Below are 25,708 nucleotides of genomic sequence, written 5' to 3'. Positions count from 1 at the left end.
AACTTTTTTTTTTGAATATGCATCCAAAGTAGCTCAGTATCTACAAAGTAAAAGAACATTTTAAGTCCTAGCTTTGTGGTGATAAGAAGTCTACCATCCATAACATTTTGGTTATGGCTCATATTCTGACACTCTATTACACAACAGCAGCATGAAGTCTCAGCATCATGACTTCAACACTGTATTTGCGAACACTGTGTTCTAACTTCATTGACCGTGGAGAGGGAAGGCCTGTTTAATGACCTTTCCATTAATGGGTGGGTGGATGCCATGGACATTGTGTGAGCATGGCTCTCTGTGTTATGCACACACAGAGGAGACAAAGCTTTAGCCCTCCCACACCTTCCATGCAGATGTACTGATGGAAAAATAAACTTTAAGCACCCAAACAATTTGTTTCCATCTCCTGAAAGGGAAAGACAGATAGGAACCTCTTGATACTTGACCCACAATGGTTCAGATTCCCATCCAAGCACGTTATCAAAACATGTATTATTAGACGAACATTAAATAAATACATCAGAAGTCAAAACAACTGAAAATATACTTAACACAGAAAATAACCCTAATAACAACACATTTAAAATAATATAATATGGCTAAGGAAGCAACAGCAATAACATTCAAGTGCTTTCTTTTCACCTGATGCTGACGTATTTCTTGTTTTGTGCACCCTTGGCTTTGGTATTGGTTTCTTTTCCTTTTGATCCAGCATAACGGCCTTTCTTTCCTTCTTTAGTTCAGGCATAGGCAAATCATTGCAGTGGTCAATCTCACTCATATGACATTGTAATTCAGCCGCTGAATACTCTTCATTATTTTTTCTGGCATTGTCTTCATTTTTACTTTCCAAACAGCACACTTCATTTATTCTGTCATCTTGTATGTTTTCACTTTCTGAAAGTGTTTTTTGCTGAAGCTTCTTTTCACGAAAGGATAAAGTCAAGTCATCAGCACCTTCATTTTCTAAGTCAGCTGCTTTTTGTGATGCACCGTCATCTGAGAGAGGACTCTCAAAAGCAACAGATTTCTTAGTGCTGTCAGCATCTGAATTGCTTTTACGACATTCCTCCACAATACCTGAAAATCATATATTTCAGTATATTAGCAGCTTTTGAGACATATGGAAAAATACAAGACACAGAAACTATATCTTCTATGATTTAAATGTGTTTTTCATATAACTCTCTTCCGACTTAAATCTCTAAGCAGTTCTCTTTCTGCACCTCTGATCTCCCCAAACCACCACACTGGATCCTTTTTCTATATCCTTTCCTGCCATCTGTTTTCACGGGCCCAATCTGAAGAAAATACTTCAAATCTTTAATGGTTAATTCTTATCTGTCACGCAATTTAAATCCCTTCCAAAAAACAGCATCTCCAATGTCGTAAGAAGCAGAAGCAAGTCAACACAATAAAGCTATACATGTGCAGTTACTAGACCCCATCATCCACTTCTTTTCTCTGTACTTCAGTCCCATCTGAAATCAACTAGAAGATACTCAAATGAATATACTTTCCGCTCCAAAGTTAAGGTTCACATGTTTTTTAAAAATATGTTTATCTTTCTGTAGACTGTTATTACTAATTTACTTTATTTCAGATTCAAATACTCAAGAGAGATGACAAAAAATGCCATGATAGTTGAGTACAATATTTAATCCACGAGGAGCTTCTTTATAAAGCTTGTCTCCACAGGGAAATCAAAGCATCCCACCAACTTTTAAAAGATGCTTCAGATGTGAATGAAAACACAGGTATTACACATAGGTAGTCCTTTTAGAAACACATTACAATATTTAAGGTTCATATTTCTCTTAATATGCAGCACCATATCAGGAGTTCACCATATCAGTCACTAGGTCAACCTAATTAATCTAAACATAAACATTACCAAGTATCAAATGCATCCCGGCCCTGGAAAAATTGCCAGACCAAACCTGTTGCTGGCTTGCCTACACTGCTAGGCAAGCATGCTCTGCAGCGCATCTTGCATCTGATTGTCCTGTCTGGTAAAACAATAAAGCAGCATTATGGCTTTCTCTCTGACCATGTCAACTTCTATTCACGGTACTGTGCACTGTCTCATCCAGGTGCGGATCTGAAAACTTGGCTTAGATGTTTCATAGCTATAAGAAACAGCACATACTGTGTCTAGTCTAGCATGTCGGCAACACCCCTAATTTTGCAGGGGAGGACTAAGTGATTTAGAAGCTGATAGAATATGAATCTTGGAACATTCATGCATATTGACTCACAAAGATTCCTTGTGATCTACTAATCAGTTAAGAACAGAAAAAAGCAGGCAAAAATTTTTAATTCTGTCTTACCGTTTAACATGGCAACTTCTTCACTCTCAAAGTCATCTGAGTAAACAGCTGTTTGTTCCCTTGCTGCATCAGCAGAAATCGCTTCTTGTAGCTCACCCTGAAATGGTATTGCAAATAACTTTCATACAGAAGTTTCAATTCTTCAAATTCAGCACTAATCTCCTCCTCCTCCAACACATGCATAAGTAAAACTGTGCAACAGAGATTACCCCATTTAACTTTAAATTCCTAAGAATGGTAAGTAAAACACAGTGTTTTCACTCCATCCTCATTCTCCCCATTTTTAAGTGCTCGATACGTGGAGGTATTTTTAACAATGTGACCAGCTGAGGGCAGCCTTTGTACATGAACTACATGTTCTATTTTCACTCGCGAATTTCACCTGCAAAACCCCTCGGCAAGACGGGGCAGTGCTATGGCCACCCCTCCGCAGCAAGGGAACGGAGGCGCGGAGATACTCCCCGACCTGCCTAAAACCCTAACTGTGGCTTGGGGGGGGTTGGAAATCAGAGGAGACGGCAGCCGAAGAAGGAGCCGACCCCAAGCTTTGCGATACCCCCCGATGCCCAAATAGCCGCCTTCTTCTGCAGACCCGACCTGCTCCCGGGGCCTGCCGCTCACCTGCGCCGCGCCTCTCCGCGCCCCCGCCCGCCGGCCGCCGCCTTTCCCCGGCATGGCGGCCGCCTGCAGCCCCTGCGCCTTGCGGCGTCCCGCTTGGCTACGACGGCCCCGGGCCGCGGGCTGCCTTCGGCCGCCCCGCACGGCCGGCTGCTCCCGCACGGCCGGCCCCGCCGCCCGCATTGCCCGTCGCTTGGCGACGCCGCCGCGCAACCACGAGCGGACAAAGGGCGGGCGGGAGTCCCGGGTGGGACCGCGGGGCCGCCGCCCCGCTGCAGGCCGCGGGCTCCGGCTGAGGAGGGCGGCAGGCCCCGGAGGTTGTTTACACCGCCGAGCGCCCTCCTTCTTGCCCGAGGCCCTGCCTTCATTTGCTGGTGCCCTTCTGCTTGGGATTTTTATTTTCCCCGTCATCGTACTCTCACTTCTGTACCACAAGAATAAAATACTGTAAAAAGACCCTTAATGCTTTTCCTGAAGGAGTTTCTCTAGTGCTGGCCACCCCTGCATGGTGTCCCTGCAGTTAAAAAAAGAGAAACGTTTCCCAGTTCTGTGCTGCCTTTCCCTCAGCGTGTATGTATCTGTGTACAAGGTCAGACACTTCAGTACCCAGGTGTTTAAACATCAGTTTTCCATAACTACTTAGGCTGGAGATAGGGCACAGCAGTGGATACATCTATGCATCAAAATTTGGGCTGAAAACCGACTTCATCTGTGCTTTGCAGAATATATTAAGGTTTGAGAACCCGTGCCTATATCCTACGTGTAACCCACATACTTGTTACTATGAGGTGGATACACGTACTCCACTAGGTCCATGCCACCGCAGTAAGACTGGAGGGACACATTTTCATCCACCCCATTCTCAGAGGCAGGTGGCTGTCCAAAATTTTCCAGTATGGATTCAAGTGGACAGCTCTTTCTGTAAGGAACAAACTCACTGTAGCGCTTTCTGAAAAAAATAAAATCATAGAACCCATGCATTAGTTTGAATGAAACCCTAGAGATGAAGGAACAATAGTGACATCAAAGTAAATTACCTGGTGCTCATGTCTCCCAATACTCTGATTCTTATTTCCCAAAAGGTGCTTGTGCAACACACCAACAAATACCAACCTGCAGCTGACCAGGTGCTTTGCCAAGCAGCACACGTCCTGCCGAGCCGACCGTCGCCTGTAATCTGTATGAGCAATTCAGGGATGCATGCAATCAAATGCCAGGATGCTCTGGGAATATTGATCTCATGCATCAAAAGAAAATTGCCAGCTTCAGGACCACATACGGATATGGAATATTCTTCCTTCAGTTTAAATGGGTTGTGTTATCTGCCTTTCTAAAATAAGCGGAGTTTTTGTCTTTCCAGTGTTTCAGTTGTCTTAGCAATAATAAAGGACTTTTGACATGCTCTGTGCACTTGTATTATATTTGCATATATTAATCTTCCCCAAAATGCACTGCACTTTCCAATGTTGTACAGAAGAAAATATCTCTGACAGAAACCATGAGAGAATATGTAGGGCACAGACTAAAGCTTTAGGACTTCTTTTACCTCCTGTTTATTTTTGAGAATTACATTTTAAAAGCAGTGCAGATATGCAAAGGCCACAACACATTGAGGGGAAAGAGGCCCCATATTCTAAAGAGCAACCTTAGCTTTAAACTAGCAAATAATTGTGAATCATTATTTGACATTTGTGTACCATCTGTGAGCAGCAGTTTATTTTTATTTCTTTATGACCAGCTAATGCTTGGTCTGCTGACTATTCATGTATTTTGTTGAGAGTTATGCTTGATGCGCAATATTTTTTTCTTCTTAAATTCGAGTCTGTTCTGTGCTATCTCTCCATGGAAGTTGAAATTGGACATGTTTAGAATGTAAAAGTAATAAAGAAGAAATGTATATATTCTTTCTCTGTAATAATGTTAGCAGTTGCTGTTGAAGGCTAAATTATGTAATATTACAAACATCTGAGATGGTGATTTTATTAGACTCCAGAAGGTGGCAGCAAAATGTTTTAAGGTTAAAAAAAAGGTTTATTTTTGACATGCCCACTTTATTCTAGTTTCTTTTACCTTACTGTTGATGTGTATGGGATTTTTAGAAAGGCATTGCATTCATTTAGATCATTTTTCCAGCCTTGCACACTCTATATAGAAGGAAGATTTGGTTTAATTATGTTATTTATATAAGTGAGACAATGGAGCCTAATATCAACAGTATTATTAAATATTAAATGCATGGAGTTGGTAGGATGTGAAAACAAAGATCAATGCTGTCAGCAATAAAGAACTCAAAATGCATGAAGATGTTTTTGTCAGAACACACGAACATCAGGTCTGTATCTTACATCTTACAGTCTTAACTCGGGCAAAAAGCCCGTTGACACCCAGAGAGGGCTTATTGAAAACAAAAATCATAAGATTTTATGGGCTGAAAATTATCACTAATGTCTTTTTTTTTTTTAATTAATAATTGCTGAATAAATCACAAATATAAATTTGACAAAGAAATGCACACTTGAAGGTGAAGTTGCTCTTTCTCTCACACATGTACATGGAGCACTGAGAAAAACACTCTAAATAATCCCAGCAATTATATTAATTTCGCTAAAATAAATGTAGAAGTAGCATTTAATTCTGTTGCCCAAATGTATGTTAGTCTCTGTGCTGTCCAGAAGGTTGAAAAATAACCATTTTAAGACAAACAATCAAAAAATGTTACAGTGGCAAGCATCACAATACAATGTAATTCTAGTCTGAAAAAAAAAAAAAGAACTTTATGTACAGAAAGCATTTGGGTATGATGAATTTTTCAGATGGTTAGCTCATATGCACATCTATTACAGTATGCCATATTTTGAAGAACTATGTCTGTCTGGCCAAAATATACCATCCTTTTTCAGGTTGTCTGAAAGTAAAAACAGAAGTATAACCAACCTTATCTTATGCCTTTAGGCTAGGTCTGCTGGAGAAGATCTGCAAGTCACCAAGCATTGATATAGCAGAGCTGGGTTTGACCTTTGCTACCTCAGAAGATGAGAGCAGAGTCACTGGGTTGGGAAAACATTCTGCATAGTTTGAGCTCAGAAAAAGCTGCATAATTTCATAGGCAAGTTTGCAGCACATGCTATCTCAGCCACTCTGAGGCCCAAAGTTGCCCAAAACAGCTTAAAACAGCTCTGGAGTAACTGCAAAAGCAGCCAGCAGAGCAGAGGAATGTGCAACAGCACTTCAGCCTTTTGTTCTCTTCATCAGTATTATTTTGAGTAAATGTCATTCTTTCTCAGGGAACAGTCTATTCAAAACATGACATTACCAATCTAACTGGAAAGTATTTGACAACTCACCTTAATTAACTTAACTCATACTGGCAGTCTTTTACAAGTATCCCTGGATTATTCCACAGCTACTTATGCCAGAGTGGAAGGACTTGGGCTGTTCTTATAAAAACACTTTTTTGTACCTCTCAGTCACTTCTGGGAAGACAGACTCAGGTATATTGCATAGCTGTCTGATTTCTTTTCTTTCTTTTTCTTTCTTTCTTTCTTCCTTTCTTTCTTTCTTTCTTTCTACTGCTTAAACTAATGCTCAGTTTGAAGAGCTAAGCTGATACAAGTCAGGAAATACCAACAGTAACAATCTTAACGTATCTTTCCCCAACCTTCCTTTTGAATTTGTACAATGATATAGTCTTTAATTATGTACTGGAAAATAAATATTGACTTTTTATGGTAAATTTTTATGGTAAAAACTTATTTCATGGTAAAAATATACATTTATTCTTTTTTATTATTATTATTTTTCTTAAAAGATGCTGTCATTCTTAACTTATTAGCACAGTAACTTGGTCCTCCACAACATAAATGAAAAGGGTTGTATTCCAATAGATCACAAAATACTATGGTTTTCATCACATCTGGGACCACAAGAAAGAAGAGCTATCAGATTGAAACATCAGCTTAAAATTTAGCTTGACCTTTTCTTCATCATTTATTATTTTACTGGAACTGTATTCAATGGTTTCCTACTATGTTTCCAGAAGAGAACAGCTAAAGTTCATAATGCATTCTTAATACATTGAATGTAGTAATATCTGTAAAATGCGCTGCTATGGAAATCAGGTAGGAAATCCACTTTGTCATCAAATTCATACTCTCACTTTTACATCTTGATCCTGATTTGCAAGTAGTTTAAGAAAATTCTGTCAGGATAAGGAGGTATGCCAGCTTCACTTGGTAGATTATTGATCTCAGGCATATTACCTTCAAACCTGAATTTGATAAATTTGATATATATAGGAGTAAGCATAGATGTCTTTAAAACTGGGGCAAAAGAAAGGTGGTTAAAGCAAATAAATTCAGGACAAATTCATTTATATAGCAGTATGTAGAGGCACAAGTTTTTTTAAGTGGTTAATTTAGTCCTGAGCATTAGACTTAGAAGCAGCAGATGGAGGCAGATATCAAGAAAAAAAAAAAAAACACAAACAAAATAAAACAAAAAGTGTCCTTTCTCTTTTAAAGTTATTTTAAGCTTTTTTTTTTTTTTTTTTTTTTTAATAGTACTTGATGTGATTTTAAGGAAACACAAACGGAGCACAGAGAAATGAGACACAGCTGTCTTGCTGTCTTCTTGTTGGGCGTGGTCATGCTAACAGACAGTGAACTTTTCAAACAGACAAAGCTCGTATGTGTTACTGACAGGAGATTAGACTTCCTGTAAGGGGAGTCAGAACATGCAAACTTTTTCACGTCAAGTGGAGTCATTTTGTGTGCAAATGACTCAAGCTACTGGTATCTTTTGTATCTAGATAAATTCTCCTTTTAAAGCCTTGCAGATGTGAGCTCTGGTTAAATAAACACCTTTGATAGAAACTTCACTGGCTTGTAGTTTCACTAAACATCTCTCACTCCTGAAGCATCTCGATGTCTAATGCTGTATTAATGCTGACAAGAAAACCCAACAGCTGTTAAGTGCTGAGCAGCAACTCAGGCCTTTAATGTTATGGCACATTTCACAGTGAGAGGAAGAAGGTTTGTCAGATTATCACCTGCACATTTGAGAAGTGTCAGGACTCCAGCTGTTTCCACCCACAGGGTCACCAGAGATGGGTACACAGGACCTTGGGTTAAAGACTTGGACAATGTCCCGCAGCCTTGCAGCCCCAAGGGACGAGAAGTCTGACATCATTAAAATTAATCAGAGAAAATAGATGCAGTAAAAGGCCAAATTTAATTGCTTTGTGGTCAGAAGGATCGACCGACTAATTCTCACTGACAATAATAATGTCTGCTCCTGCTCTTTATGTCTATAGTCCTCCCTTGATGCCTTTTAGTTTGCAGTGCTATTATGGTTCACTAGGGCAGGAAGATTTAAAGGAAAATAATGCTGCCAGGTCTGACTTTGCTACCATTCCCAAATGACGACAGAGCTTCACAGTGCAAGTAGTTTGGGCAAGTAAAGTTGTGTGATTAATATACTTGAGGAAGTGTAGGAAAGCTAAGGCCCATTAGGAGCACAATGACTGTATTACCTTGCTTATGCTTTTTAAATTTGTAACTGATATAGGGGAATAACTTTTTATCTTTGGAATACCTTGGTTTGTCTTTCAGTATACTTACATGAACCTCGTTGGTACAATGTCTGAGGACTTCTTAGTTTTAAAGGGAGTTACTGATTCTCCCTGCTAGATTGCTGAGAGAAGCGATTATTATTCCCATTTTATGTATGTAGAGATAAGATTCAGGAGCTACACTAGCGACCCAAAGGAATGCAAAAATTTTATGGCGTTGCAATTTTGACAGGTTTCTATCATCTTGTTTTTTCACTCAGTTAGGCCCCTAATCAGTGAAGAAAATTCAGACATTGTAGGTGATGGCTTGTACCTACCAGAGGCAGTGCTGTACAAGAAGCAGAAGGATCTGCAGAGCTTCAGTGGTGTGTTTCACTGCTTGACAGAAGATTTAAGCACTTGCAAACAGCCTCCTTTTGTGTGTGTGTGGTTTTGTTTGTTTGTTTTTTTTTGTTTGTTTGTTTAGTAAAGGAGCTGTTGGATGGCATTTTTTCTGCATATACTACAGACAACATATGTATTTATGAAAGTAGTAGAGAAAGCTACATCAGCCCCTCTCCTGAAGAAATACTACAGACAACTGTAGTGTCTTGTTGGACATTTCCTATTTTCTATTTAGCACATAAATGGGTAGATCACGGAACATCTTGCAGATTGGACCCCTGGCTTCCTTAGCTGCAGATGCACTGTCCTCAGTTCCACCTTTAGAGGAGAGCCATTTGAAGGCTCTCACATACCCTTTCCCTTTTCTAGGCCAGCCAACACATGCACAATGTTAGCCTCAGGGACTGCAGGCTGAGCTTTGCAATGGTGACACCAGAGAGACCTGCAAAATACAAGCTTCAGATTTTGTGTAGTTCCTATGAAGACCATGATACTTTATGATATTTCTCTTGCAGATTAAGAATTATATCGACTTCCCCTATCATTAATATTGTTGTGTACTTTTATGTCATTTCTACAAGGGTTATGGAAAGAACATTTCATTCAGACTTGTTAAAGGAAAGCGTTGATTATCCCTAGCACTTGGAAACAAACAATCCAAGTCAGTAATCTGGAACATTAAATTAAACCCTGTATTTGCAAAAGAAGCTTAACAGTTCATCTTTTCTTGTTCTCCACATTTCCTTCCTTCCGTCTGGTGACTTATTTTATAGTCCCTGTAACTGATTTGAAATTTTGCAGCTGCTGAGATTAGTCAGCTTCAGTTTAACAGCAGACGTCCTCAGTACTAACCTGTCCTTCAAGTGAGCTTTCTTTCCATTTCCTATTTATTTTCCAAATTGGTTAGCCATCACTTGGGGGGATTATCAAAAGCTGCTGTAAGACTGGTTGGATCTCCATGCCAGGGCTCTGCAGCCTGCTAAGTCAGAGGAGAAAGCTGAACAGGAGTCAGGAATAGGTATGCCAAGAAGATCTGTTCTATATGTCTGAGGTACGTGGAAATGTTTCTGGGTACAAATCCAGCACACTGAAGCATTACAGATAAAGATTATTACTTTAAAATGATATTCTAAAACTAAACGCTGTATCTGGAAGACCATTTGTAATGTGAGTTTATTCACCATTTTTAATATTTTGGCTTCCATGCTTGTGCTTTTAAAGTGACAGTGGCTGATGCTGAAGCTACATTTTCCTGAGGTTAAAATTTACTCTTTAAAACAAGTGGTTTAAAAACTACTTGCTACCTGTCAGTAAGCCCATACATACACACACACGTTCATGCTACAGCATCTGTCTAACTGACTGACTGCCCACCTATTTACTTAATCGTTGGGCTCTCTGTGTTGACAATAGACCCTGGGATATTTCAAGAAAGGAACCAGCATGATCCTTTTCATCTTTTGCCTATGAATTATCCATAGGATGGCAACTGCACTTCACACCAATAATATTTTCTGAAGCTTTATAGCTCTATAACCTTGACAAGCTTCAGACGCAATATTAACAGGCAGCATCAACGAAACAGAAATTATTTACCCAGCCGCTGAGAATCTATCCCTGATAGTAGAGCTGTGAACTGTGAAAGCCATTTAATGACAAAATACAGCTGGGAACTGCATTTTGGCTTGTATCAAAACATTATTTTTCCTGTAGAAGAAGAATAATGGTAAGCAGATCAAGACGAAGTAGTAATCACATGCTGATCTTTTTATGCAATGTTTCATAAAAAAAGTCTTTTTGCTAATGATGTGAGAGACCCATTTGCACTGCATTGAGTTGCTAAATGGATTGTGCAGTGCTTTTCCTAGACAAGATTGTTCCCTCTTTCTCTTTGGGTTTTCTACTGCTGATTTTGTTCAAATACAGTTATTTACCCCATAATTCAAATGAAACATGCTAGCTGTACCACCAGATCATCTGGGGAAATGCTGTGCAACTCAGGCACTGCCAGTAAAAAGCACAACTCACTTCACACTGTCTTTTGAGCAGCGGCAGCACTGACAGATGCTGTTGGCTTACTGCACCAGAGTACCTATTACAGGTCTAATGGGATTTCCTCTAATACTATCTGCTTACTTTTCATGTCTCATTTTCTCTCCAAAATCACCAAGGGACCCTTGGAAATCAGCGGGGACCTACCGAAAACAAGCTTTTTACTTCTGACTTCTTTTTCTAATTTGTGTGGCCAGCCACTGGAAGAAGGCCCTTAGGAAAGTCATGTTTTTGTCCTCTTTTTCCTCATAATCCAGTCAACACCCAGCTCATTTAAAACAGGAAAAATCTCCAGCAATATGATGTCCATTATACGTGCCTAAACAAACTGAATTCAATGCAATAAAAGGCAGTGGCTTTAATATATGTTAATCCATGCATTTGAGATGTATAAAGCATTCAGTGGTGGCCTAATTCTGCACTACTGGTTTTAGCAGCAAGATTATAATGATCTGTAAAGGGGTAGAGCTTGGATACTGAGGATTTTTTTAATTCTTTACCACTGTATTAATCTCAGTGAGGACATAATCATCAGGTATCAAGTTCCAGTCTTTTATCTGTGGTTTAGTAGGGTGTAATGAGGGGCTTTAGCCAGGTTTGGATGTAGCACAGCAAAGTTGCTAAGTGAGCTCAGACAGGTGCTCCACAGTCAAATGGCACAGTTACACAATTCAGTGCCTCCTCTGCCATCTTAGCTAGCTTTAATCTTACCTAATATGGGTAAAAAGACTGATGAAATCAGGACTGCAGAGACTTCTCTATGCATTGTATAAATCCTGTTGATAACTGCATATGTATTTAGCAGCTGACCTCTCCTATGTTGGAAGCTAAGCTGGCTGGAGAAATTTATCCTGTGTTGCAGTCAAATGCAACATGTAGAAAAAAATCCAGCTCCAGAAAATTATTTAGATTCACATTTAAATCGGTGGAGTAAAGCTCCTGAGTATGATTGAGAGTAGGGCCAGTGGGGTGGGGTGATTGTTTTGTATTTTTTTTGGCTTGGAGCTAACTGCATTAGTTTGAAAAAAGCTGGAGTAATTCTGCAATGTCTTGTTATGAGAATTATTCCTCAACAGTACTATACCACCCTACTTACTCCTCAGAGATAATATCCAAGAAGGCAGAAATAAAGCTAAAGAACAAAGTAGGAAGAATTAGGATTGTAGGTGAGATCCAGTTCTTCAAACTGACAAGAAGAAAAGTAACCGACCCCAATTTCATTTTCATGTGGTGTCTTTCCTTCCCTGTAATAACAGTGGTGTAATGTAGAACATTATGTAGAATTTAATGAGTTCAAAGTCATTGGTGAATGATATTTACAAACAACCAGTTTATTGTTTGTTGTTACAACAACAGCAGGTAAATTCTACCTTCCTTTTAAAATAGGGAAAGTGAGCATTATAGTCCTGCATAAAGCAAAGTGAGCATGAAATCCTGCATTAAAAAAATTGAAAAAATTGAAATTTATATCTCACAATAAAGTATTTAGTCTCCACAGAGATCTGGATGGTTTTGGATGTTAGGGTGGATTTCCATCTCTGCCTGAAAATGCTTGCTGCTGGCAAACAGGAAAAAAAAATTTACACTATTTTTTCCAAGTGGATCAAACATGCAAGATGGTGGCCAATGTGACTGCTTAAATTAATCCATCAATTTGAATGTTTAAATAGTCTGCTCATCAACGTGGCTTGGGCATAAGTAGGTGACTGCACCATTTCTCAGTTCTTGGGTGTACAGTGGGAATACAGGCTTTTTTCATAGTTTCAATCACATGGAAACTTTAGTGTTATCTTCTGGGAAAGTTCTGTTTGGAAGTCTGTTTGCATGCCTTTTTCTCTGTCTTTGTTTTTCTCTCTTACACACACACACACACGTAATCATGCATATATCTATATATTATTTCTATCTGTGACGTTAATGTGTACAGATTACTGAATGAACATTATACTACGCATATAATATACATGATATAATAATATGTATTAGTCTCTGTATTTGAGTTCATATATCCAGTGCTGAAATTATATGCCATATATACAGGTTTTACACAGATGCAGTGAGTGGGATTTCACATAGCATTATGTACTGAACAAATGCTCTCCTTGAAGTTTGTTAAGAGTTTTACCACTGACTTCTACGTGTGGAGATTTAGCCCACGGCTATGAATTCTTGTGAAGTGTATATTCCTTCTGGATTACATCTCATTATCCTAAGTTAAGCAACTGTACTTCCATTTGGTACAGTTTCTTTATGAAACAAGAGGCTATGCTAACAGACCTATAGATGTTAATTTGCAGATGTGAAAATTTAGAAGTGCAAAGTTTGATTTATTTCCTTGCTTAGTGCTATGTTCTATAATTAGCTTTGGCTTGCTTTCACATGGGACAAAAAACATAACATGGTCCACAGGGAATCATCCAAGTGTGTCGAACTTGGATGTAGTACATAAATCCCTTTAAATTTCATTTTTTCTTCCATGCTCTTTATTACTTTGTAACTCTCACTTACTTAAAAAGATTTGCAATGTTAGAATATATTTTTGAAGGGTAGAAACTTGTACTTAGAATCTAGGTTTCAGATATCTGGATTCTTTCTTATTTCTTTTAATGGAGTGAGAAAAGATATAACGATGTGCGAAAGGCTCTTGTGATGTCTGCAGTGTCTAAAGTCATATTGAGGCCATGATGAATACACACAGTATATTAAGGAGGGCAGATGGAATACACACACTTCTAAGGGTCAACATTTTGGCAGACATAAACACTGTCATATGCTGAGGAGAATCAAGTTTAAATTATGTGTAGTCTTCTATCCGTAATTTTTATGGCAACTGCCTATGTAAACATTCTTCCAGGATCTGGGATGAAGTGTTTGAATAAAGTATAATACCTTTTTTTTTTCTTTCTTTTTTTTTTTTTTTTTCCCTCTAGGTCTCTAGGTATGAATCTGGATGATAATCCAGATTAAGAAAGGAATCAAATTGTAGAACCTCGGTTCTGCACATGAAAGGGACCACTAAGTGTTATACAACTGCTATAAAAACATATGCAGGGTCCAAGCAAACATTCCTATTTTCATTAACTATGCTAACAGTGTATTTCCAAACTTGTCCCTAGAAAACAGAGATCCCAGTTACTGGAATAACCTCTAAGCACTGAACAGTGTTCTGATTTTTTTCTGAGATTTAGCAAAGGTTTTGGAACTAAAAACAAAACTGAAGGATCTTTTCATCAGTTTTCCAAATAACTTATAATAAAGGAAGGTACTGACAGGTACATCCTCTCTGCTGACTATCACGGTACTAATTGGCTGTGGTCCACAGAGAAACCATGTTTATTCAGTTCCTAATTGCTTCGATGTTTTCTGTTTTAAATAGGGACTGTGGATCAGAACTGCATTCCTTCTGGAAGACAAGGTGCAGCTGATGCACAGGAACTGCATCTGCATTAAATAATAGGACCTTTGTACTAATCAGTAAAGTCCGGAAACATGCTGTTTTAGTGGCTTTTAGCAAGTTTGGGCATCTGCTCCTACAACGCAGGATGTCAGAGTATACACTCACACTGAGCTCACGTGACCCTAAGGATGGAGAATTTGCCTTTGCAAACAACTTTTTCCACTGTTGCTTTGTTGTTCCATGCAGGGTTTTAGGTCTTTCAGCCAGCTATATCCTTCCCAAGATTTTTTTCTTATGAAGAGTTTGTCATGAGGCTTTGCTTTTCATCTGGGAACTGAACTTCAGAGAGAGCTTGAAGAGGTCATGCCATAGTAGAATTAATCAGAGACATTTGACTAGATGCTGTTGCCTTTCCAAATTCGTGATAAGTTTGTAACATTTTTTTTTTCAAATCAAATCCCTTGACGCTCTTTAGAGCTCTTTCATTAATCAAACATGCACAAAAAGCCCTCCTCAAATTTTAAAGGTAAATATTTTTGGTAATCAACTTTCTTGCCACACAAGGTAATCACCATGCATTATATTTATAAGTTGTATTTCTCTCCAGAATGCCATTCTCAGAAATATATGCTGGGTACGAGGAGTGGAAAAACCCACAATGCAAGGTTTAGGAAAGCAGTCACACTTCTTGCTGACCACCCACAGAAAGCAAAGGGAAGCTTAGTCCTTAAAATTGTTGTTGAAAGCAAGGTGATTCAGGCACATCTCCCATTAATTTTCTGCTACCTCAGAAAGTAATTTAACTATTGCAATTTTAACAATGCATAGCTGGATTTCAACATCTCTCCAGCAAACTGGTTGCAAACAGAAGACAGAAACGCCTGACAGGGCTGAAAACTCAGGAGAAAAACAAACAAACAAACAAAACCTTTTTCTGAACCTCTTTGAAACTTTTCTTATGAAGAAATGTTATATTAATGTGACCATGAACAGAGCTGCAGTGTAAAATTACACATGAATATGGGAAACAGATTTTATTTCTCTTTCAAGATATAAATTCTTCTACGTACTGCAGATACAGGAAATTGCATATTTCTCTTCCTCAGTTGTGATCTATCCTAGCTTATTTTGCTTTAATCCAAGAATAATAGCATCTAAACCATTTTACATGGAATGCAAGGAGGTGAAGCTCTAATGGCTGTGAGATACTTACTGAGCATTTCTAATCCCTGATTGGAAGCAAATCACTAAATCACAGCAGTGAAAAATGCTGATATTTTATTTTTATGCTTTGGAAACACTTCCACCCTTAGCATATATATATTTTTGGCATGTGGTAAACAGCTATTTTGTGTACCCTGAACACAAAATATTTAAAGACATACTACTAAGCTTTGTTTTCATTCATACTGCTGAAACAACCTTTGTAACTTCATATGAACAACTTGTCATCTGGTCCCAAATTCTTTTCTAAGAGCTAAATGCTATTCCTTATCAACACAGTAATCCGGACTGCTATTGATCAACTTGCAATTAATCATAGAATATCCCGAGTTCGAAGGGACCCACAAGGATCATTAAGTCCAACACTATTAAGCAGTAATGTGTTGCTCTGCTGTCCTCAGGAGAGCCTGAGAAATCCCTTCCTGTCTTCCAGCCTCTCCAGGCAGGAAGGCTTACCTGCTGGACTGTACCTGTCCTGTGAGTTATCATCCAACCTCAGAGGGACAGCTGGGAGGAAAAGAGTGCTGGCAGGAGTTTGGACTATGACCTACTGAGGTCCCTTCTACTCTAAATTATTGGATTATGCTACCTGTTTCGATTTTGCATGAATATGATGACATTGATCACCTTGAGGCTTTTTGCAATGCAGCAGAGTGTGAGATCAAAGTTGGAGCCAGAAACAATTATTATTTCTACAATAAAAGACGTCTCCTTTTTCTCCACTAACTCTCCACTAATGCCACTAAGAAGTAAGGCCGTTTCTGCTATCCGTTCACTTTGAAGGTGATCCCATTGATGTGAGCAGAAAAATTGTGGAAGAAATGAACACTGGCATAAGCAAGAATGACTGTGGAATCTGGCCCAACAGCTTTTTAAAACTGTGGTTCTTTTTCATATATAAATATATGCAAATGATTCCTATTTTCTACATGTGTATTCAACATTCATAAGTATTTGTTGAATAGCTTTTTCAGAAAAATTCAGACTGTAGATGGCTAGCAAACTAGTCATATCAGTTGCTTGCTATTTATAGCATATGAGTGGTCACTCATATAAGAAGGGACAGATTCTGCTCCACAGAAGAATGCATTTATATTTGCTCTGGTACTATTGCTGATGGTGGAAGTTAGGTAACTACAGGTAACTCCATACTTCCAGAATTAACATTACCCTGATAATATATATATAAAATCTGAGTATGTAACATTTTTAGAAATATCTCACCAACAAATAACGGCATCTTCTAAAATAATGGCCAATTAATCTCTTTGATTATATTAACAGAGTGTGTCTTGATTACTTTTCGATTTATATAACCAGCTCTTTTAAGCATTTCCAATGCCATTTCACAGAAAATAAGATCAACATTTCCTTGTGCATTTAGACACTGCCCCATAAACTCAACATCTGGAACTCTTTATAATAAAACTATTTAATACTGTTGTCCTCCAAAAAGACACAATTTATGTCATAACTGCAATGGGTGTCGTTACTGTAATCTTCTTACTGCGTTTATGGATCACAGAATAAGTAGTGGACAAATCTAAGTACGTCAGCTTCTTCAGACAACAAGTTTATGAGAAACTCAAAACAATTAAGGACATTGTAATCTCTTGGGAGAACATTAAAAAAAAGCCAGTAGATAGAATACTGTTAATATAATTGCAAACAGAAATGTTTAAAGCCCATTCAGCTGCCAGTTTCCAAGATCTGTTTATATCAACAGTATCTGTGGTTGCTTTTTTTTTTTTTTTTTGACTGGTACCATGGCTTTCTTATGGTTTTTGCTACTTGCTGTAGATTACACTACGAAGGCAATGAGGGACAAAGTTTAAAACCTCTCTTGTCTGTTTTTCACTCCTAACATTTCACCATTTCACACATAACATGATTGTGAAGATCGATGCAACCTTTCAGTACTTGAAGGGGATTTGTAAAAGATTTAGATTAGAGGTTAGGAGGAAATTCTTCACTCAGAGAGTGGTGAGGCACTGGAAAAGGTTGCCCAGAGAAGCTGTGGATGCCCCATCCCTGGAGGTGTTCAAGGCCAGGTTCAAGGCAACCTGATCTAGTGGGTGGTGTCCCTGTCCGTGGTATGGGGCTTGGAACTAGATGATCTTTGAGGTCCCTTCCAGCCCAAGCCATTCTATGATGTTGTCCCTTCCTTCCTTCCTTCCTTCCTTCCTTCCTCCCTCCCTCCCTCCCTCCCTCCCTGTCTTTCTCATCTTTCGCTCTTTCTCTGTTTTTCAGGCTACTGTTTACAATTCTCTCTTACGCAGAAAATGTAAGAGAGGAGTTAGGTATATAAATACCAGTTACAAAAAAGTAGACAGGAGTCTTTCTGAATATAGAAGTAATGTGGAAGTTAAGCCTGTCCCTTCCACCAAAGCTAAGAGTGAATCAAACTCTCAAACTCTGAGTGAGACTATGTATCTGTGTGGGTTTTGCAGGGGAAAAGAAGAATTTTGGGGAGGGGACCAGGGTTGAAGATGGTGACTTTTTTCTCTCCTGGCAAAATAATGCAGCAAGGGCATGTGCAAGCATGGAAGTGGTGTTTGCTCCCATGCTACACATATAGCCTTTGTGAATGAAACTCATTAAAAGCTCAGTTCTGTTCCTCAGTGGACAAACAGCATGCTACATTTCAGTTTTGGATTCTCATCTGCTGATGGACGTGTTTGTTAATAACCTTGAGAGTGGGTCTAAAACCCACATGTGTATAGATTACAGCCCATGGAATCACAGACTATTTTTGCAGAGCTGATGCATGTATGTAGATATTTCTGCAGCCCATTGAATGTAAAAAACATTAAGTCTACTTAGTTACTTGCTTCAATAAATAAAAAGTGTGCTTCACTTTTAATAGTTCCACAATAAATTAAATAGCGTTATCTGATTTGGAATAGCTCCTGGTTTGTGACAGGCAGCATATAGGTGCTTGAGCCTTTTATTTGTATTGTTTTTTGTTTTATGTTTTTTAATCCCAAAAGGCTATTGGAGACATGTTGGGAAAAATAGGGAAGAAAATTTGTTTATTTCCAGTAAAAAAAAATAATGAGATCACAGGTGTGTAATGGCTGGTTTCATTGCAAAAGTATCAGTTTCACTGTATTTGTATCAGCTTAAGTAAAAATGTACCAGTTGGAAAAAATTAAATCAGCATGAATCATACATCCAAAAGATCACTGATCTAAAAATATATAAACCAAGAAAAAGATAAAAATGATGTATGCAAACTAAAATTACCAAATAAAAATTAAAATCCTTCTAAACATTCTAAACTACATTAATAAATTTGAAAGTAATGTGGAAACAGGCAAAAAGCTACCCTGTGATGTCGCTTTCATTACATGGAACAGAGCTAAGGAGATAAAAGAAATTCATGCAGAGCCCAGAAGAAGATTAAGCTTCTTTATCTCGCTGTGGGAGGGGGGGGAGCATACGTACAGGTAGTATTTTGTATAAGGAGAAGAGGGAAGAACTCCAAATGACTACGTTTTAATGGTGCACTTCTATCTTTTAATGTACTGATGCATAACAGAAGATACCCATGTGAATACTAAGGATCATAAAGTTCCCCATTGCCAGTCCAAATTACAAAGCTAGCAAGTAAAACCAAGTCCCTCTTCTTAACAAAGTTCCAAATATAAATTTTGAAAGGAAATAAAAACAAGCTCTGCTGGTACCTTGTTGTCATAGCATGATACTTAACACGAATGAAAAGATAAAGCATAAGTGGTAAGAATGAAAATAGAGTGCAGCTACTTTTGAAGTCAGAGCTCTGTTAGAAAAGCCTAGAGCTGATTTGATTCAAAAGTAGATTGTACAATGATTTGTCAAAATTGTTTTGTGTGTGTGTGTATGCCAGAAGGTTTGAAAGGATACTAATTAGCCTTTCTTTGTCCGGTGGTAAAATCTCAGTACAACATCATACACTGGTAGAAGCACCTTTGCAAAGACTGGTGTGCCACTTGCTAGCCAGAGAAAGGTTGGATGCATTGCCACACAGGGAAATGACATGTGTATTGTCTCATATGACTTTTCCTAGAGAATATGGCTCGTATTTAATTTTACCAGCAAACAGCCCCCTCATTCTTTTCTTAGCTATTCAATTACAGCAAAAGGGCCAGATGGGCTCACACTAAGCTGTTGTAAATAATATAGTTCCACTAAATTCAGGGGAATAAGACCGATTTGCACTCATAGAGGATCTGGCCCAAAATATTCACAGAAAGCTTTGAAATGTTTTCTTCTGTCTGCCAGGTATTTTGGTTCTGCTTTAAAATCTCATGTACGTACCTCTCTCTCTGCCTATCCCTTAGGATTTTGTAATTCCACGGTGTGGGGGCACCTCTTTTGTAAAATCCCTTCTTAAATGCAAAGTTCCCAATGGGCTTAATGTGTTTTTCTTCTTTCCTGGAGTATCCATTTCTGCTTAAAGTCAGGTGGTATCCTTCTTTTTCTGGTAAGTTTATTAACTTTATTATTTTGCTTATGTTTACTTTTACAGGTTTTCCAAAGAGAGCTAGGAGGGCAAATAGAAGGAGGAGCCATTGCCATAAATGCTCTTTGGAGTGATAGAGATGAAGAAAGTTTGCACTGTTTTGTAAAGATGGACAAACTCCAAGTTTATTTAATTTCCCTGGACAGTGCTTTCCACTGCCTCATCTCCCTGACTGTGGGCTATCTAACACACTTGTAAATCAAGATTAGACCAGGTGGTGAATCACTGCACCAGCAATCAAGAAGAAAATAGGAGCAGAAGGCCAAGCAGTGGATGACTGCATTAGAAGGAGGCACAAGTATTGTGTTGTTACACCAGGAAATGGAATGGAGAAGCTATAGGAGAGCATAAGCAGAATAGAATAGTACTGTGAGATTATCAAAGGCTCGGTTCAGCATATACTTCAGTGAGGTTGTGGCAGACACATATTTGGTAAAGACTGGTACATTCAGAATAACAAGGACTGTGTAATTTAAGGGAACATGAATGTTTACCTTGTCAATTAATCAATCAGAATAGTCCAAACTGTTTTAAGAAACAAAGCCAATTATCCTAATTATGTAAAAACTTATGTGTTATTGTTGCTGTTTGTTGATACAGCTATCATTGGCAGGATTCCTCCCTCAAGTGTTTTTCTGAACAACATTCCCAAACTGACACATTTTATTGTGGGCACTATCATGTAAAACAAATAAAAATGTTGATTTGCTAACTATTTCCAGTATTTATTGCACTGTTTCTAAACCATGGGAGACCAGTGTTGACGTGATTGTTTTTCTACTATATCTAGCTTTTGCAAAAATAAAATAAAGAAATACTTGAAATATTCACGTTTTTATGTCACAAAATGTCTTCCTAATACAAAGCGCAGCATCAGAGGATCAGTCATGATCTGCAGCGTGGCAAATAAACACATTTTGTGTTTGTACTTTAGGATTGCGACTTTTTGCAATGATTTTTTTTTGTAACAATGTCTCAGGCTTTGATTGCACAGAAAAGTTTTTTGGCTAAGGTTTTTGCTGGTTAAACCAGCTTCCTGTCTTCAAAATAAAATGACCTTCACAAGCAAGATAATTCTTCAGCCAGCAAAGACAAGAAACAACATTTTCAGTTGCACTGTTGGATGAAGGACAAAAAATAATCTTATGCTTCTCTCCAAAACTAACCATTCTGGCTACCAAAACACTTTCAGACACGTTTGTATGGCACTAGGGAGAGAAGACAGTCTTTCTGACTGGAAATGATTAGATCATCTGAGAGAGGGAAGGGGACATGAACCCTTCAGAAAACCAGGATGACTTCGAAACATGTATCTGGGCTGGGCAATGCTGCCCAGGATCCATGACAAGAACACTTTCATGTTACACTCAGGTCATGAAAAGTGTAACCATAAGCACCAGTCAGTGGTCATATCCATCTAAATCTGTTTTAATAGCCTGGTGCCAGTATTTTTACAGTGACCCCAGGAGTCCTCTTTCCTGCCACAAAACACCTCTCAAAAAGGCTCTCAGGAGTTCCTTCAGGTTTATTGTGGCTTGACCTGTGGAAAGAGCTCTAAAAAATTCTAGAAATTTGACCCATTCCAAATTTTCACCTGTTTTGCATTTTTTTCTCCCACACTTGACATTTTATTCAATGTGCATTAGTGCTTTTTTTTTTTTTTTTTTTTCAAGTCAGAGTCCCCTACTAACTGACCTTGATCAGGAGAAGAAAAGCAGAAAAAGCAGGGTGGCTTACATCCCTAGTGCTTGTCAAGTGTAATAGTAGGGATCCATGAGAGTGCATGATAAAACAGCCAAGCGTGCTTGACTCCAAAGAGAAACATGATGGGTTAATGCACCATATGACTGAAGAAAAGCTGAAAATACAAAAAAAAATATATTAGAAGAATGATGAAAATTGCAGGAGGTCTAGGAAGTGTATAACAGGACTTCCATGGATGAGAAAAATTGCTGGAAGGCCTGTGGGGAAACAAAATAGGATGTGCCAGAAGACACTTCACACCCATCTTAGTGTAGCTAAGTTTAAGCAAATAAAGTATTACAGTCCAAGTTCATAAACTGTAAAGTGTATGTCTGTTTTCACATTGCTTATCATGATTTGATATAACTTTGTTTTCAAATCATGATCTAGATAATGAGTATGAAAATCATATTTATACATATTTCCAGGTTCTAACAGTCCCTCTACCATTTTCATAAAAGGCATTTACATGTCATGAAAAATCAAATTAAAGCCAACTATGCAAACAACTACACAAAGGCAGCATGCTGTGTAGTTCTGACTGACTGTTAAAGGGAACTTTACAGCCTTGTTTAGCTCTTCTGATTGTGCCAGTTTATTCAAAATCAGCAGCCCTTAAACTTCGCTCCTCCATCCAGCTAATTCTTGATGCACAAATAAAGAAAATATAGCACACAGTAGCAATAACAAGCATACTTACTCATTACATCTTAAGCTAGCCATGAGTTGCTATCAGGATTTTTTCAGTCTGTTTGGTACACATTCAACAGCTTTGTTGTCCCTGTTCAGTAAAAAGGCAAATTGTTCTCTACTGCTACTCATGGTATAGTTTAATTAACCAAGGAAACAGATGGCCATCTAAGATAAGCACTGTCTCTTTAAATGCAAAAATCATGCAAAAATGCATATCCTGGAGTTGTATTCCTATTGGTTTTGTTGGAAAAGATTTTTAAGGCTACAGCATCATACACCTTCTCCACCTACTGAACACTGTTCATGAAGCATTTGCATTGCACAAATGCGGCTGCTATGGTAGAAGACTATGAAGTCCCAAGCAGACAAGAAACTGAGTAATAGTGAGCAATTTTTTGCTGTCTCCTTCAGTATAAAATATAATGAACATCAAATGAAATTAATTACCTGTTCAAAGCAGACTCAGTAATGTAGTTCCATAGGCAACTTCTCAAAAAAGTTGTTGAACTTCTTACCACAGGTTGTTGTGGATACTAAAATTTTAGAGGGTTTCAAAAAGCAACTGGAGAAATTACTGGAAAAAGGATGAATCAAAACATATGAAATACAATATGAAAACTTAAGACCTGGGAAGTCCTGAGGGTGGGAGGATATTCTGGAGAGAGGCTACCAGATGTCCAGTCTGCTCTTTTCTCTGATTCTGTTGCTGGTCACTGTCAGAGAAAAAGTATGAGGCTAGTTAGACCTCTTGTCTGAGGCAGTGTAGCTGTTGCTATGTTCCTATGTACTCAAAGGCATGATGTTGTGAATCAGACTGGATTATGCACCACACTTCTTGTGCCTTCCAAAATGTCCCATTATTTCAAATCTGCCTGTTCCTGTTTGTTGCCACAGTCCCAGCATACCTGACTGGCCATCTCTTTCTATGCTGGGCTATCCAGCCCCAAACTCATTAACCTTTGGGTAATAATCTTGGCCAGGTAGAGAAAAAATTTTGGATATGAAAAAAGAGGAAGGCTGTGCATCCATATGTCTGAGAGCATATTTTGTTATGCTGGAGCACTCTGAGCCCATGTACCAGGGCTAAAGGAGGGATTATATCCCCTGTAAACTCTCTGGCCCTTCTTGTCCCCAGTGAATCAGCATCTGGGCCATGGCCTAGCAAGGGAACAATCTCTACAGTGTCTCAGTGCCAGAGGACTTTTCAAGCTTCATGAATTTGGGTGCCACTGGTGATTTTCCTGGATTTGGATTCGTACCATGGTATAATGTGGCATACTTTTCAGTGCTTCCTTCCTTCCTTTTTGTTGTGCACGGTTGGTCAGCAAATGTCTAGGACACCCAGACTTTCATGCACTGCTATCATCAGCCAGTTCACCTGGTGTCAATGGCAGCTCCATGGGCTACCTCTGGCAGTAGAGACTCTGTGGGGAGTTTTTGTCTGTAAGCAGACTCTATTATGCTACTTATCTCTCTGGGGCCCCATTTCTGATTGAGTGATTGAACAGGGAGATGAAAAGGCATTATGAAGAATCTAAAACAGTAATGTGAATGTCAAAGCATGGGAGAAACATTGTGGGCTGGAAGAAAATTAATTAAGAGATTTCAAACCTGAGCTCCTTGATGATATCTCACAATGCACTTCAAGGTGTTCCCAAGAAACTGTGCTGAGAAAAGTTGTAGGGGTCAATAGAAAGTGTGCATACCATATATTTTGCCAAAACAGATTTTCAAGGGGAGGACACTTGGCACTAGCAAAGGCAGTTCAGCAAGTACGTTATCTGTCCTTCCAAAGTAGTGCGCACAAGCTGCAATCACACCAAAGTACTGCCAGCAGAACTTTCTGATGTAAGCATGACCTCAGCCCTCTACAGAAAGAAACCCAGGCTAATACTTGTGTGCCAAAATGTAATGTCTCTCTTGTAACCATGCAGCCATGATTGCTGTGAGGCTGAATAGTCAGTTAGATGTTGACTTGACTTTTCATACAATCCTGAGAACAGTGCATACAAGTCAGCTATAATTAAGCTATACAAGCTATAATCATGGCTTCTTGCACATAATATTTTGATATTTTGGAGGAAGTTACCTCGACCTTTTTATTCCTCCTCATTTGCCTCCTCAAGAAAGGGATAGTTTTTGTTTGACTTCAGTAACACTCTGGTCATTTATTAAAAAGTTGTCATATGTTCATACTACTTCTATTACATTTGATAAAAATGTACAATATTTGTGCAGTTTATTGTGAACCTTGCTGTTTTTCAAGAATCAATGTAGTTATAAACATAATTTCCTCCTTTTTGTGTGAGAAGAACCGTAGTCTGCATTCTTTCCATTAAGCAACAGTTTACCATGAGTCACAGATACTGCACAATACACATGGCACCAAGTCTTTTTGTCTGATTACGTAAGAGTAAGGTGGAAAACCTTTTAATCAAGATGAGTACTAAATTTGTACCGAGATAGTATTTTGTGATCAGTGGAGATCTCATGTACCCTCTCCTGTGGATAGGGGCAGTGACACGTCTTTGCCACTAGCTGACTTGTACATGTCACTTGTGTTGCCAGCAGCAACATTCATGTGTTGATCCTAATGAATTGCAACATGTATTGTTAATTATTCTGACACGCATTCTTTCTGCCGTTTTTCTTTCGGACAGATGTTGTGTGTAGCATTAGGAAAGTACCAGCCAAATACATTGCTGTTTTGCTGTTTTCAAAGAAAGTTGTTCCACTGGATATATACTGAAAAGCAGTTTTGAGTTAGGAATGCAGCTTCAGCTCTATATTAGGATGAGCATCTCATCACAATTCTTTTGGGGTAACTTTAGAATGTACAATATGGTAACATGGAAATGACACACTGAAAATCAATTTATGAAAACAGAGGGCTGGTATCACAGTGATATAAATACATACCAGACAAATTACTTCATTTTTATTAAACAAGGCTACAGATGAAGTCAAAATAGTAAAGACACACATTTGAAAAAGTGAGGGAGCAGTTACCGCAGGCAGTGGGAGGTCATCAGTCTGTTGGTGCGTGATCAAACAAATTTAATCAGCAACCCATCTCCTTTGGCAAGTAGAACTGAAATTCTGCTTAAAAAATACATAAAAATATAATCAGTATGGCTGATTAGGGAATTTCATGTAAAATGATGACTTTTCATTTTCCCACTAAATGGAACACA

General features: G+C 38.5%; 1 protein-coding gene across 4 annotated transcripts in view; it reads right to left on the bottom strand.

Moving 5' to 3' along the window:
* Window positions 1-21,913, bottom strand: part of MAP9 (microtubule associated protein 9) — a 40,693-nt gene extending 18,780 nt beyond the window's left edge. For 2 of the 4 annotated variants that reach the window (XM_050710602.1, XM_050710605.1), the window contains exons 1-3: window positions 2,952-3,236; window positions 2,331-2,427; window positions 643-1,080 (exon numbers count right to left, since the gene is read on the bottom strand). In XM_050710602.1, coding sequence (XP_050566559.1) covers window positions 643-1,080; window positions 2,331-2,427; window positions 2,952-3,131 — 715 coding nt within the window. In that variant the 5' untranslated portion in view covers window positions 3,132-3,236. Of the gene's footprint in view, window positions 1-642; window positions 1,081-2,330; window positions 2,428-2,951; window positions 3,237-3,723; window positions 3,898-5,882; window positions 5,973-21,773 lie in introns of those variants that run through there. The other 2 variants (XM_050710603.1, XM_050710604.1) reach the window with 2 other exon arrangements.
* Window positions 21,914-25,708: the final 3,795 nt, after the last annotated feature.

The sequence above is a fragment of the Cygnus atratus genome, chromosome 4 (genome assembly GCF_013377495.2).
Source record: "Cygnus atratus isolate AKBS03 ecotype Queensland, Australia chromosome 4, CAtr_DNAZoo_HiC_assembly, whole genome shotgun sequence".
NCBI classification, from domain to species: Eukaryota; Metazoa; Chordata; class Aves; order Anseriformes; family Anatidae; genus Cygnus; species Cygnus atratus.
This window is presented reverse-complemented; position numbering and strand designations above follow the sequence as displayed.